This window comes from Erythrolamprus reginae, chromosome 1, assembly GCF_031021105.1.
Source record: "Erythrolamprus reginae isolate rEryReg1 chromosome 1, rEryReg1.hap1, whole genome shotgun sequence".
Lineage (NCBI taxonomy): Eukaryota > Metazoa > Chordata > Lepidosauria > Squamata > Dipsadidae > Erythrolamprus > Erythrolamprus reginae.
The window spans coordinates 327,265,636-327,278,514 of record NC_091950.1 but is presented as its reverse complement, the minus strand read 5'-3'; the positions used below and the strand labels follow the sequence as shown (position 1 = coordinate 327,278,514).

Genomic DNA, 12,879 nt, shown 5'->3' with positions numbered 1-12,879 from the left:
GAATGTTGAGTGAATGGAATTATTGGTTTTTTATGTATTTTGGGGTTTTAGATTTTTAATTAATTAATTGGATCCAAGGTATTGTATGTTGTTTATTATATGTTGTGAGACTCCCCGAGTCCTTGGAGAGGGGCGGCATAGAAATCAAATGAATGAATGAATGAATGAATGAATGAATGAATGAATGAATAAATGAATAAATGAATAAATGAATAAATGAATAAATCCCCACCCCTGTCCATATCTGTTAGGTGAGCCTGATGTCTGTCTGACCCAACCAGAGAACGTGATGCTGAAGAGAGTGCAATATTCAAGAAACCAATTAAATCCTTGAGAATAGCTGTCCCGCCTCTCAAAAACATCCACTGATGGTAAAGCCACAACCCTTATTCCTGTACCTCACTTCCTATCTATCGTATTTTTTGGAGAAAAAAACGCACCTTAGGAAAAAAGGCCTCTGCTTCCTAGCAATTTGACAAACATCAAACAGCACAGATGATACACACTGTTTGCTGTGTATTTCTATGCATCTGTGCTTGACCCATAGAAATAGCAAAGAATTGGAGAAGTGTACATTATGGCAATATATTAATCCTGGAAAGTTTTCTTAAATGTAATCATACCAACTCCCCCCCAATTATTTCAATAGATCTGCTCCAAACATGACTAACTCAGGGTTTAACTCAGCTGCCTTATCTTAATAGTAATGCTGATACTTAGTACAAAAACAGGACGTTGCAGATTATACTTTTACAGATCTTTAAAATTGATGTGGCTTTCTAGAAGAATTCTCTGCTATTTAAAAGATGATACAATAGCGCTGGGCCTCTCCAGATCAAGCATTTATTTTAAAAAGCTTCTTCGTTTTGTTAAGTTGTCTAGAATAATAATAAAGCAGTCTTTAAAAATAAGTCTAATTATTTGAACATTCTGTAGGCATTTATAGTTGTTGACTTACTTCCTTGCAGCAAAAAACAAACAGCCAGCTTCAGCAGTTGCCTCTCTGTACATCAATTTGCCTCCGTGCACTTTTAGTTTCATTTTCATTTTAACATCTGGGCTTGCCGGCAACTTCAATCAATAAGCTGACTGTCAGGAGGCAGATAATCAGTGGCTTGTGCTAATCAGGCTGCAAAGTGATAAATTGCTGCAGGGAGGTAAATTACTCTTTAGGGATGCCTGGGTGGGGCTACATTCAGTGACGCACCCAGGTTTTCACCCTCTTTTGGAGAGTAAAAAGGTGTGTTTTATACTCTGAAAAATATGTTAATTTATCCCTCTAATATCTAACAATGAGCGGTAAGCATAGATTGCTGAATAGACAGAACTTAAGAGAAACAACAGCATTCGTCCTTAAACCAGTGGAAAGACATCACATTTGTATCTCAATGCCTGCATGTACGTGCATGATTTTGCTACCTGCCCAGGTGCAGTAGCAGAATTGCGCTGGACTCCGCTAGCACTCAGAGCCCTGGTGGCAAGCACACATCACCGTTCCACCTAAGCAGCCCATCTCTGCTTATGATTTAATACCAGCTCGTAATGCTAAATGCGCTGAGGATAAGCATGGAAAGCTGTTTCTAATAGAAAGTTAATTTCTAATCCCCAGGCCAACTTGAAAGTCCCTGTTGAGTCTGCATCAAGGAACAATTTATACCGGTAGTCTTATTCACACCACAGCATTATTATGAGGATAAAGGTGATACACAGGTGCTTGTTCTTCTGAATCCATAGGAAGCAGAGCTAATTCCTACATTTCTGTTAGGAATGCCTTTATTTATATGTACCTTTGAAATAAGGAACAAGTTTCTTTGAAAATGTTTTAAAAATTCCATTCCGATCCTGTTCCAACGAATGAAATGAATAGCTTCTGTTTGATTCCATGTAAGCTATAAACTTTCGGGGGAAAACCGGGTTGCAAATTAATAAAGAGAAAGGCCAGGCATATATTGTATATATCTATATATATAAACCAAGATCCTGTAGTAAAACAAAATATTTAATGAACGTGATTACTCTTCTATGAGAGCCGCATATAATAGTTCCCTATCTGGAAACAATAGGTTTTGAAAATATTTACCCCATAGAAAAACTCTATGCTTATTTTATAAAAAGGTTCTTTTAGGGCTTATCACATAATTGAATTCATCTTCTCCAACAGAAATATGGTGTCTAGTAGTTGTGAGTTTGAAAACCGGGTAGCTCACGAAGCTTTGCAATATTAACAAAAGATCAAACTTCTTTGCTGGAATTTTGCTGCTTCTTTTTTTCACAAAAGCCATTGAAACTGCATAGAGAGGAAATAAAAATAAGTTTATAAGCAATTGATTTTAGCAGAAATGGTGTTTCTTTAAAGTTATTTTTGAGACTGGATCTCACTTCATAAGGTGCACTGGCATTTTTTTAAAAATGGGCAGCTCAAGAGGGCTCAATTTAGGTTGGATTCACAAATAAAGATAGAAATGAATTTCCTCTTGTACCAAGGAATAGATGAACATTGATGCTACTCTCTCCTAAATTAGGAACTAATTGTTATAATTAGAATGGTAACAGATGAAAATAAATGCTGCTTTCATTTTTTGGGAAGAAGGTAAAATATAGACGCCATAATTAACTTAAATATGTGCTAAGACATTTTTACTCATGCTGGAGAGGGAGAGAGGAAATAAAATGAATTTCCTCTGCTCTTAAGCGGCTTCTAGTCCAAACTGTTCCTTGCAATGTCTTTTTAAAAAAGAAAAAAACACCCTGTATTTTTCAGAGTATAAGATGCACCCTTTCCCCCCTAAGAGAGTGAAAAATTGGATGCATCTTGTACTCTGAATGTAGCTTTCTTGAAGCTTTTTTTTCTAGCCCTAATGAGGCCCTAATGACCTTCCCGGCTCTTAGCTCTTGCAGGCTTTTTCATTGCTACTCGCTCCGAAGAATATTTGTTCCAGCCCTATGTCTTTGCAGGCTTTTTTTCATTGCTACTCCCTTGGAAGAATTTTTCCTCAGCCCTAATGAGGTACTAATAACCTTCCCAGCTCTTCCCAGCTTGCAGACTTTTTCATTTATACTCCCTCCAAAGAAAGTTTTTTCCAGCGTTTTTTAAATTGCTATTTCCCCCAAATAAGGTTTTTTTAAAGCTCTAACCAGGGGATAAAATAATGTGCTGAAGCTGACCAGACTAAGGATGCTTGCAATATGAACATCTGATAGGCGGATATTTTTCCCTATTTTCCTACCCAAAAACTAAGGTGCATCTTATACTCCAGTGCGTTTTATAATCTGAAAAATATGATACATGGATGTTAAAGTGCATGAATACACACACATACACAGATGCATATGTATTTGGTGTACAATTTGTGGTAAGTCTCTCAAAAATCATTGAACTAAACTAAAAGTCTAGAATTTATCTTCAGAAGGCTGAATTTTCCAGAGAGTATGCAAGAATATCTAAAGATACATATACAGTAGTACCTCTACCTAAGAACCCCTCTACTTAAAAACTTTTCTAGATAAGAACTGGGTGTTCAAGATTTTTTTGCCTCTTCTTAAGAACCATTTTCTACTTAAGAACCCAAGCCCGGAAAAATTTCCCAGGAAATTTGAGAGCGGCACGAAGACCCGGTCAGTTTCCTGCCATTCCCCCTGGGTTTCTCTCTCTGGCGCAGTATATGGGAGGCAGCCTCGCGCCGGGTGTATGGGAGGTCCGTGCTCCTCCTCACCGCCTCAGAGTCCCTCTTTTTTTTAAGCTGTAAAGTTTTGGATTTTTTTTTATTCCCCTCACCACACCTTCTTCCTCCTTCTCTTCTTCCTCCTCCTTCTCTTCTTCCTCCTCCTCCTCCCACCCAAACTCCAAGCTTTTATTTCTTTCCTAATGGGTTTGCATACATTATTTGCTTTTACATTGATTCCTATGGGAAAAATTGCTTCTACTTACAAACTTTTCTACTTAAGAACCTGGTCATGGAACAAATTACGTTCTTATGTAGAGGCACCACTGTATTCTTTTCTAAGGATGCTTAGTCAGTACCTTAACATTTTCTCCACATCTTCTACTGTCTCTGGTAAGGGCTGCCCCTTGGTCTCAGGTAAAACTAGCACCAGAACCCCACAGAGAAGAGAAAGTATGCCTATGAAAAAGTGAAGGGAAAAATATATCAGGCATTAGACATTTGTCCTGGAATTTTCTTGTAATTCTACTGTTTGTGCTGTGGAAAAAAAATGCAGCCACATTTTATATAGTTTTGTTATATAGGGTGCAAGAAAAGGTCTAAATGGGCTGATTAAAATATCATGAAATATTGCATTGAGGCAGCATCTTATATATTTAAAATATAGGTTCAAAGTTGAGGCATAACTTATCCAATTGTATAAAAAACAAGATTTGGGCCAAATGTCTTGACACTGCTTTGTTCTAGCAAATATGAAGTACGTATAAGAGGTGGACCTCAGATGGAATCCTGCCATAGTCCTATAGATGGTGATCCACAAATCATTTTTTTCCAGCCTGGAGCTCCTCAGATATGATGGATTATGATTGACATATACTTATTAGGATCATATTTACTGGGAGTGATACTTGAGCATATTCTAGAGAGTCAGGTTTCTCAAGCTGAGCTCAACTCCTGGTGACGACATAGGTACAACCATGCCATATTTTATTTTCTGACAATGGTATGGATGTGATTTGTTATTATGTCTTCTTAGCAAGAATGCTATAATTTTAAGTTTTTCTGATTCATTAGATTTCAGAATCAGCTCTTGTTCTTGTGGGAGGATCTTCCCAAATATCTTAGGTGCAGAATAATAAATTAGTCTGGATTGAAACATAAGGATCAGTTGACAATGTTAAATATGTTAACAGGGAGTGATGCCTCAAGTCCGCATTCAGGCCACAACTGTATTTTATTCAAAAACCCTATCAACAGTAGAATGGAAATACAGTCAGCTGGATAAGAAGGCACTGGCTGCAGTGGTGGAAGTCAAGCGTTTCCATAAATACCTATACGGGAGAGACTTTGAACTAATTACAGACCACAAACCACTTCTTGGCATTCTTGCTGAGGATCACCCTATTCTGAACATTTTATCCCAATGAATGACAAAATGGACAATTTTCATGGTGGCATACAATTATAGACTGTTGTGTCCAGAGGACAGTGAGGATTTGTAACCTCCCCACATTCCTTGGGCGGGAAAATACTATCTCCTGATTGGTTGGCTTAGCCTGGCAGCCCGGGATATATATAGCTGCCAGGCATGGCCATGTTTCGTCTTTGTTCTGTTCTGGTAACCGTTACATACTGTTAAATAAAGGATCGTTCTTATCCTAAGACTGCAGTCCTTCATTCCAGTAAGATATAACATAGACTAATACACCAGCCGGGCAAAACTATAGGTCATGCAGATGCCCACTCCCAGACCTCACAGAGGACCCTGCCCTGTCTCACCCATACTATTCACTGAGGATTTTGCATCTGGCTCTATCACAGCGGCCAAAATAGCAGAAAATCCAGCCAAAGTCAAAACCTTGGCAAAAGTTCTGAACTGGGTGTGAAGGGGTTGGCCTATAGGGCCAATGTGTGATGATCTAAAACCATTTCAGATGCAACAACATGAGTTATCAGCCCAAAAGGAGTCTTTATTGTGGGGGGATCGAGTGGTTGTACCCCATAAACTATGGAAACAAGTGCTAGAGGCACAGCCTGGCATTGTCCAAGCAAAGGCACTGGCCAGGAGCTATGTTTGGTGACTGAATATGGATAGGGACATAACAGAATGGGTCACTGCATGTACACTGTGCCAGGAATCCAGACCAGCATCTACAATGAGTGGGAGAACCCCAAAGCACTCTGCTCGCAAGTGCACATTGATTTCACGGGACCAACCCAGGGTCAAACATTTTTAATAGTTGTAGATGCATATTGAAAATGGCTCGAGGTAATGCTGATGGTCAAAACAATGGCCAATATTTTACCAACAAGTGCAGTTTTTGAGAAGGGTACAGTACAAATGATAAACATCTCTTCCCAATCCCTATCCCTCTTTTGTTGAAAATCCCTCTTTCAAAGTTGGTTTGACCATCACCATCACTAATGGTCTGTGCATTTGCTCATCACATTGTATGGTGTTTTGTTTTTTTTAAGTTTTGAAATGGCATCAGCCTTGAGCTTTCTTCCAAACTGGCAAAAGGAAAGAAAGTTTTGAAAGAATTCCTTACAGTAGACAATCAAAGGAAGTTCTGACCAGATGGCTGCTAATCGGTAAAGCAGAAATGGGGCTACCGTACCCCCTATATCGCACATTCCTGAACAGAGGGAGACCCCAAAGTTTCTATAAGAAAAAGAAAAGAAAGCATCTTATTTATGGTGTATATATTTTTCAGTTTCAGATTAATATATTTACTCCTTTGCAAGGAACTTTTTTATAGGCATGCACAGTATCCATCACATATGTCAGTGGCCCCCAACTTTCTGGGAACCAGGGACTGGTTCTGAAGAGAGATTTTTTTTCCCACAGACCAGAGCAGGTGTGGTTTTGTGTGCTGCCTGCATCACTTCTTTGCATGGACTGGTTGCTAGCAAGCAATGGACCGGTTGGGAACCCTTGACTTATGTGATTCCTTGCTTGCTAACTACTTGTCTTTGATGCTACTATGGTCTATCTAGAAGAGTAGAAAAGAGTAGCTCTCCATTTGCAAAACAGAAGCTCTTGAGTGCTTATTGGTGAGTCATTATCCAATAGATAAACACTTGTCTTATTCCATCTCCAAGGCAACCATTAATCCCTCCCTCTTTCAGAGCTTCAGCATCTTCTCTTAGTGTTTGATTGTAGGCAATATTTAGAAAAAAAATGTCTTCCTTCTATCCACCCCATCCTCCATAGAGGCATGCAAGAATGGGTGGAGGTCCTGTATTGGGAAAAGTGCCCAGTTGCAAAAAAATTATTTTTATTTATTTTATTTATTTATTTTGTCCAATATATAATACACATTGAAGAGAATAGATATGTAATAATATAAATAAAGAAAAGAATAGAAGAAAAGATATAAAAGTATAGGTGAACATATTTGAAAGGAAGAAAAGATAAATGAGATAAGGAGAGACAATTGGACAGGGGATGGAAGGGACACTGGTGCACTTATGCACGCCCCTTACTGACCTCTAAGGAACCTGGAGAGGTCAATTGTGGATAGTCTAAGGGGAAAATGTTGGGGGTTAGGGGTTGATACTACTGAGTCGGGTAATGCTGATGTTACCATCTGATATCTCACAAAAAGGCTTTTCAGTGCAAAAGAAGGAAGGTGATTTTTTCATTCAGGATATGTTTGATCAAAGCAACCCCTTGAAATATTTTGTGAACAACCGTTCAAGTACATTAACCATTGGAATGGAGGGAAGAATGGAATGAAGGGGAGGTAGTGGTGGGTTGCTGCCGGTTTGCCCCTGCTCGCCGAACCTCCAGCAATGACTGGCAGGCCACATTCACAAATTAGTCCTTTGGTTGCTGCTTATTGAAAGCAGCTGGCAAAGAACCTTCTGCACATGTGCAAAGGCTTCTGTGCATGCACAGAAGGTCATTTCCCCAATGTGATGTAGGTTTGCGCATGAGCGAAATGATGCAAACTTCCGACATGATGTGAACTGGTAGTGAAGGTAAGTGGAACCCACTTGTGGGGAAAGAATTCTGTGTTTGTGTTTGTGAGATGTCCAAAGTTACATTGCATAAAATAGGCAGCTTTTTAAATCTTTTAAATAAATATTATGGAATTAAAACAAAAAGGGAGAGAGGGAGGGAGGAGGAATGGTGGAAGGCAGGCAGGCAGGCAGAAAGGGGGGGAGGGAGGGATGGTACAAGGCAAGCGGGAAGGAAGGAAGGAAGGAAAGAAGGAAGGAAGGAAGGAAAGAAGGAAGGAAAGAAAGAAGGAAGGGAGGGAGGAAAGAAGGGAGGAAGGAAGGAAGGAAAGAAGGAAAGAAGGAAGAAAGGAAGGAAGGAAAGAAGGGAGGAAGGAAGGAAAGAAGGAAGGAAGGAAAGAAGGAAGGAAAGAAAGAAGGAAGGAAGGAAGGAAAGAAGGGAGGAAGGAAAGAAGGAAGGAAAGAAGGGAGGGAGGAAGGAAAGAAGGAAGGAAAGAAGGAAGGAAGGAAGGAAGGAAAGAAGGAAGGAAGGAAGGAAGGAAAGAAGGAAGGAAGGAAAGAAGGGAGGAAGGAAGGAAGGAAGGAAGGAAGGAAGGAAGGAAGGAAGGAAGGAAGGAAGGAAGGAGGGGACATGCAAAGTTATCAAATCACAATTTATTTTGCGGCTAGAGCACTTGAAGGCCTAAGGCTGAATCTGAACAAGGGAAGTCTTCCTACAAATGTCAAAACAGAGGGCACCAAGCATTTCTTGAAGGCCGTAGTATTTTCAAGAAAAGACCAATTTTGCCAACAGGTTTAATACACACCATAAACACGTTAACATAAATATTTGTATGGAAGCATCCAAGTATTGAGAGCCAGAGGGAATTTGTTTGTTTGTTTGTTTAAATTTGTATGCCACCCACTCCCAATGGACTCAGGGCAACTTACAACAATAAAACAATATAAAATCAGTTTACAACATTAGTAATAATAAAAACCCTTACATCTTCAGTTAGCCCAGAACGTGGCCTCGCGAGCCATTGTGGGTGAACCTAACTCAGGTCTCCGAACACTTTTCCAGGGTATCCCCATGTGGGGGGATCAGGCACTTTCCAGATAAGTTTCAATAAATGTCTTAATTTGCAATAATTAGAATTGCAATAATTAAGTATCATCAGTCAATTAATACAGGATTGGCCTTGGTGAAACATAATGACATTACAGTAAGAAAATATTTCCTCCACTTCTGGAATAGTGACAGAAAGGCTGAGAAATGTGTCTATCTCCTTGTTTTGATTTAGGGAATGTTTAAGCAGATTCAAATAGGGTATTTGAATATGCTTAATGGTTGCATATAGCTCATGACCTGTGAATGTCCTCTTCTCTAGAGTCCCAATTTTTTAATACATTTCTTGATAACTGTTGGCTTGTCTCGGTTAGCTAGGCTATCAAACCTTCGACAACACCGAGCAGAGAATTTTAACAGAGCGTGGATGTGTGATAAAGCCAAGACACAGACTTAGTTAAATAAGTATTATTTACATATAAACAAAATATAAACAATCCAGAATAAGCATGTAGCGAATGCAGAATAATAAGCACTGAGCAATCACAAGATAGAAGCACAAAGCAAAATACAATATAGATAATAAGCACAAAGCTTATACAAGCACGAAGCTTAAACACAACTCCCCCTTCTCAGGCAAAAGTAAAAGGAAATGACTGAGCAAAATAATGAGCTTTTATAGCTTCAATGAGGAAGTGACGAAACAGCCTTCAATATTAACTCTTCAAGTACAAGTTAACTCTTTAAGTGCACATTAACTCTTTAAGTACAAGTTTGGTACAAGTGTACAATATGCAGTTTACAATGGCAATCCCTAAAAACCATGTACCCTATACTAACAATAACTACATCATATTGAATACAACAGGGATTACTTCTCAATATGTGTAGATGTCAGGATTGCTCTGCAGTTTTATGAGCCACTAAATGGTTCTAAATATTATTTCTTTCTTTTAAAATGCTTTCAGAGGAGAAGCTGATTTTTTTTTTCTGTGATCTTGTGAAAATTGCTCAATGTGTAGATTCCACTTACCTGAAAACTGTAGGGTAGAGTTCACTATTCACGAGATACACAAGTTCAAAAGTGATGGTGATTCCCAATCTTGCCAAAATTGCTACTGCTGTACTTAACCATTGTATATCTGTTGAGATACACAGTAGGCAGAAAGGAAATGTTAAAAGAATTCACTTGGGACCCAGATGTCAAGATCCTATTCCTTAACCAATTTTATTATCTTGATCTCTGGCCAGTGTTATTTTGTGAATCGTCATCCAAACTAATTAGCTAAATATTTTTTTAAATTTCAGAATCATTTAAGTATTTAAACTAACTTCACTACTAACCAGGAGAGCCTTCTGCCCACCCCCTCTTATCTTTCTTGATGACCGCAATCCACCTCTCATTTTTTTGAACACTAAATGAATGTACAACAGAACCAATAATACAATTGTGTATAATATTTTTTACTAATCTGGGATTGGATCAAATACCGTGTTTCCCCGATAGTAAGACACCCCCGATTGTAAGACGTATCGGGGGTTTCAGGGGGGTCGGCTAATATAAGCCATACCCCGAAAGTAAGACATATGTCTTACTTTCGGGGAAACACGGGGTATTGCGGGGGGGGAGCCCGATGATGTCGGGAAGACCTAGGGAAGGTTTTTTAGGCCGCCCAGCAGCTGATCTGCTCGGCAGCGTGGCAGCAGCCCTGGCGGCGGTTCCCTCGGCAGCGCGGTGGCAGGGAGAGGCTTGCGGCCGCCGAGCAGGTGGGAGAGCTCGGCGGCAAAGCACAAAGGATTTCCCTCGGTGCGGGTCGGTTGCTGGGATGAGCGGCTTCGCTGCAAGCTGCCGCCCGCTAGGCTCGCTTCGGACCAGCGCCGTCCTTCGCCTCGCCGCGGCACCACCGCCTCTTCCCCGGCTTGGCAAAGCGAAGGACAGCGCTGGTCCAAAGCGAGCCAAGCGGGCGGCCGGAGCTGCGCCCTCCTTCGCCCGCCTCCTTTCCGGCAGGCAGGTGGGGCTGCCCAACTGCGCAGAGTGGCTCCTCCCCTCCAGACGCGTGTCGGGGAAGCGGGTCGGTTGCTGGGACGAGCGCCTTCTCTGCAAGCCACCACCCGCTTGGCTCGCTTCGGACCAGCGCCGTCCTTCGCTTTGCCAAGCCGGGGAAGAGGCGGTGGCGCCGCGGCGAGGCAAAGGACGGCGCTGGTCCAAAGCGAGCCGAGCGGAGGGGAGCGCCGTCCTTCGCCTCGCCGCCACCGCCTCTTCCCCGGCTTGGCAAAGCGAAGGACGGCGCTGGTCCAAAATGCCACAACCCCTTCAGCAGAAGATGGAGAATTCTCGCTCGCAGGAAAAACAATCCAGGCTCGCCAACCCGGAAATGCGAGGCGAAGGACGGCGCTGGTCCGAAGTTGTAGAACTTCCGTTTTTCCGAGTGACCCCGCATTTCCGGGTTGGCGAGCCAGCTGGCACCAGGCTGCGTAAGGGAGATTCTCCTGGGCGCGCCGCTCCCTCACCAGCACCGCGAACTGCTCCGCCGCTTCGGCCAGGGCCGCCGCCTCACCCGCCGGGTGGCCCAAGCTGGCAGTGGTGCGCTGCGCCCAGAGCTTGGGCCACCCGCCGGGCGAGGCGGCGGCCCTGGCCAAAGCAGCGGAGCAGTTCGCGGCGCTGGCGAGGGAGCTGCACGCCCAGGAGAGTCTCCCTTACGCAGCGCGCCACCGCCAGCTGGCACCAGGCTGCGTAAGGGAGATTCTCCTGGGCGCGCAGCTCCCTCGCCAGCGCCGCGAACTGCTCCGCCGCTTCGGCCAGGGCTGCCGCCTCGCCCGCTAGGTGGCCCAAGCTGGCGGTGGCGCGCTGGCACCAGGCTGCGTAAAGGAGATTCTCCTGGGCGCGCAGCTCCCTCGCCAGCGCTGCAAACTGCTCCGCCGCTTCAGCCAGGGCCACCGCCTCACCCGCCGGGTGGCCCAAGCTCTGGGCGCAGCGCGCCACCGCCAGCTGGCACCAGGCTGCGTAAGGGAGACTCTCCTGGGCGCGCAGCTCCCTCGCCAGCGCCGCGAACTGCTCCGACGCTTCGGCCAGGGCCGCCGCCTCGCCCGCCGGGTGGCCCAAGCTCTGGGCGCAGTGAAGCTTAGACGACACCAGCCGGTAGCGCGTCAGGAAGTCGCCGCCGTCTCCGGCGCCCGAAGAGGCCTCGCCCGGGCCGAAGCCCGAAGACGAGCCGGCCCCGGTGCCCGGGACAATATAAGTAAGACATAGTGGGGCTTTTGGGGATAAAAAGAAAGTAAGACACTGTCTTATTTTTGGGGAAACACGGTAGTAACAAACAACACTGGACTTGACAACTGCCTTGATCTCATCTTCTGCAATAGTTTAAACTCAATCTATGGTCTACAAATAAATGAACCCTTTTCCAACAGTGACCACAGCATGATTAACTTTTGTCTCAATTTATGTCCTTACAAAGACGATCATAATGACGGAATTCCAGAGTATAACTTTAGAAAAGCCAACTATGACCTCATGACTTTCATCTCTTGATTGGCAAACTCTGTTCACTGGCGTTTGCTGAAGACCATTATAGCAAAGTCAAAAGAGTCATCAAACTATATGTTGCAGTCCAAAAAAACCCCCAAGCCTCTTTGTCACAAAAGCAAAACCGGCTATGTAGCTAACTTCAAAAGTCGCTCCAAACCTTATGCTGACAAATAAAGGCAGAATGCATCAATTATCAGAGCAAACAAGAGGAAAACCTACTATGTATGCAATCCATTCCAGCCTTCTATAATTTTGTAAACTTAAGGATTCAAGATCCGCCCAACTATTAAAAGGGCCAAATGGGAAAGACTGTAATGATGAAAACATTAAGGCCAATCTCTTCAACACGTTCTTCAGTTAAGTCTTTGTAAACAACAATAGCTCATGCCCCACATTTCCCAATCATACCAGAACTAATTGCAATGATCTTCTTACCTGTTGATTTTACAGAAGATGCTGTTGAAAAGACACTAGACAACCTAAAACCATCTCTTTCTATTGCCCCCGATGTATTATGTGCCTGCTTCTTTAAAAAAAAAGCTCTCAGCTACAATCGCAGAACCTCTTATCATGATTTACAAAATTTCTTTTGTAATTAATTATTTTTTAATATTAATTTAATGTATTGCTACAATTCATCTGCTGCTTTAATCCTCACAATTTCTAAGTAGACAGTT

The 12,879-nt window shown here is 42.7% G+C and overlaps 1 protein-coding gene across 1 annotated transcript in view; it reads right to left on the bottom strand.

Annotated features, from left to right (window-relative positions):
* Window positions 1-1,981: 1,981 nt before the first annotated feature.
* SLC22A3 (solute carrier family 22 member 3) overlaps window positions 1,982-12,879 on the bottom strand; it is a 43,323-nt gene continuing 32,425 nt past the window's right edge. Inside the window, exons 8-11 of the mRNA XM_070733805.1 lie at window positions 9,707-9,815; window positions 6,212-6,324; window positions 4,022-4,121; window positions 1,982-2,287 (exon numbers count right to left, since the gene is read on the bottom strand). Coding sequence (XP_070589906.1) covers window positions 2,233-2,287; window positions 4,022-4,121; window positions 6,212-6,324; window positions 9,707-9,815 — 377 coding nt within the window. The 3' untranslated portion in view covers window positions 1,982-2,232. The remainder of the gene's footprint in view (window positions 2,288-4,021; window positions 4,122-6,211; window positions 6,325-9,706; window positions 9,816-12,879) is intronic.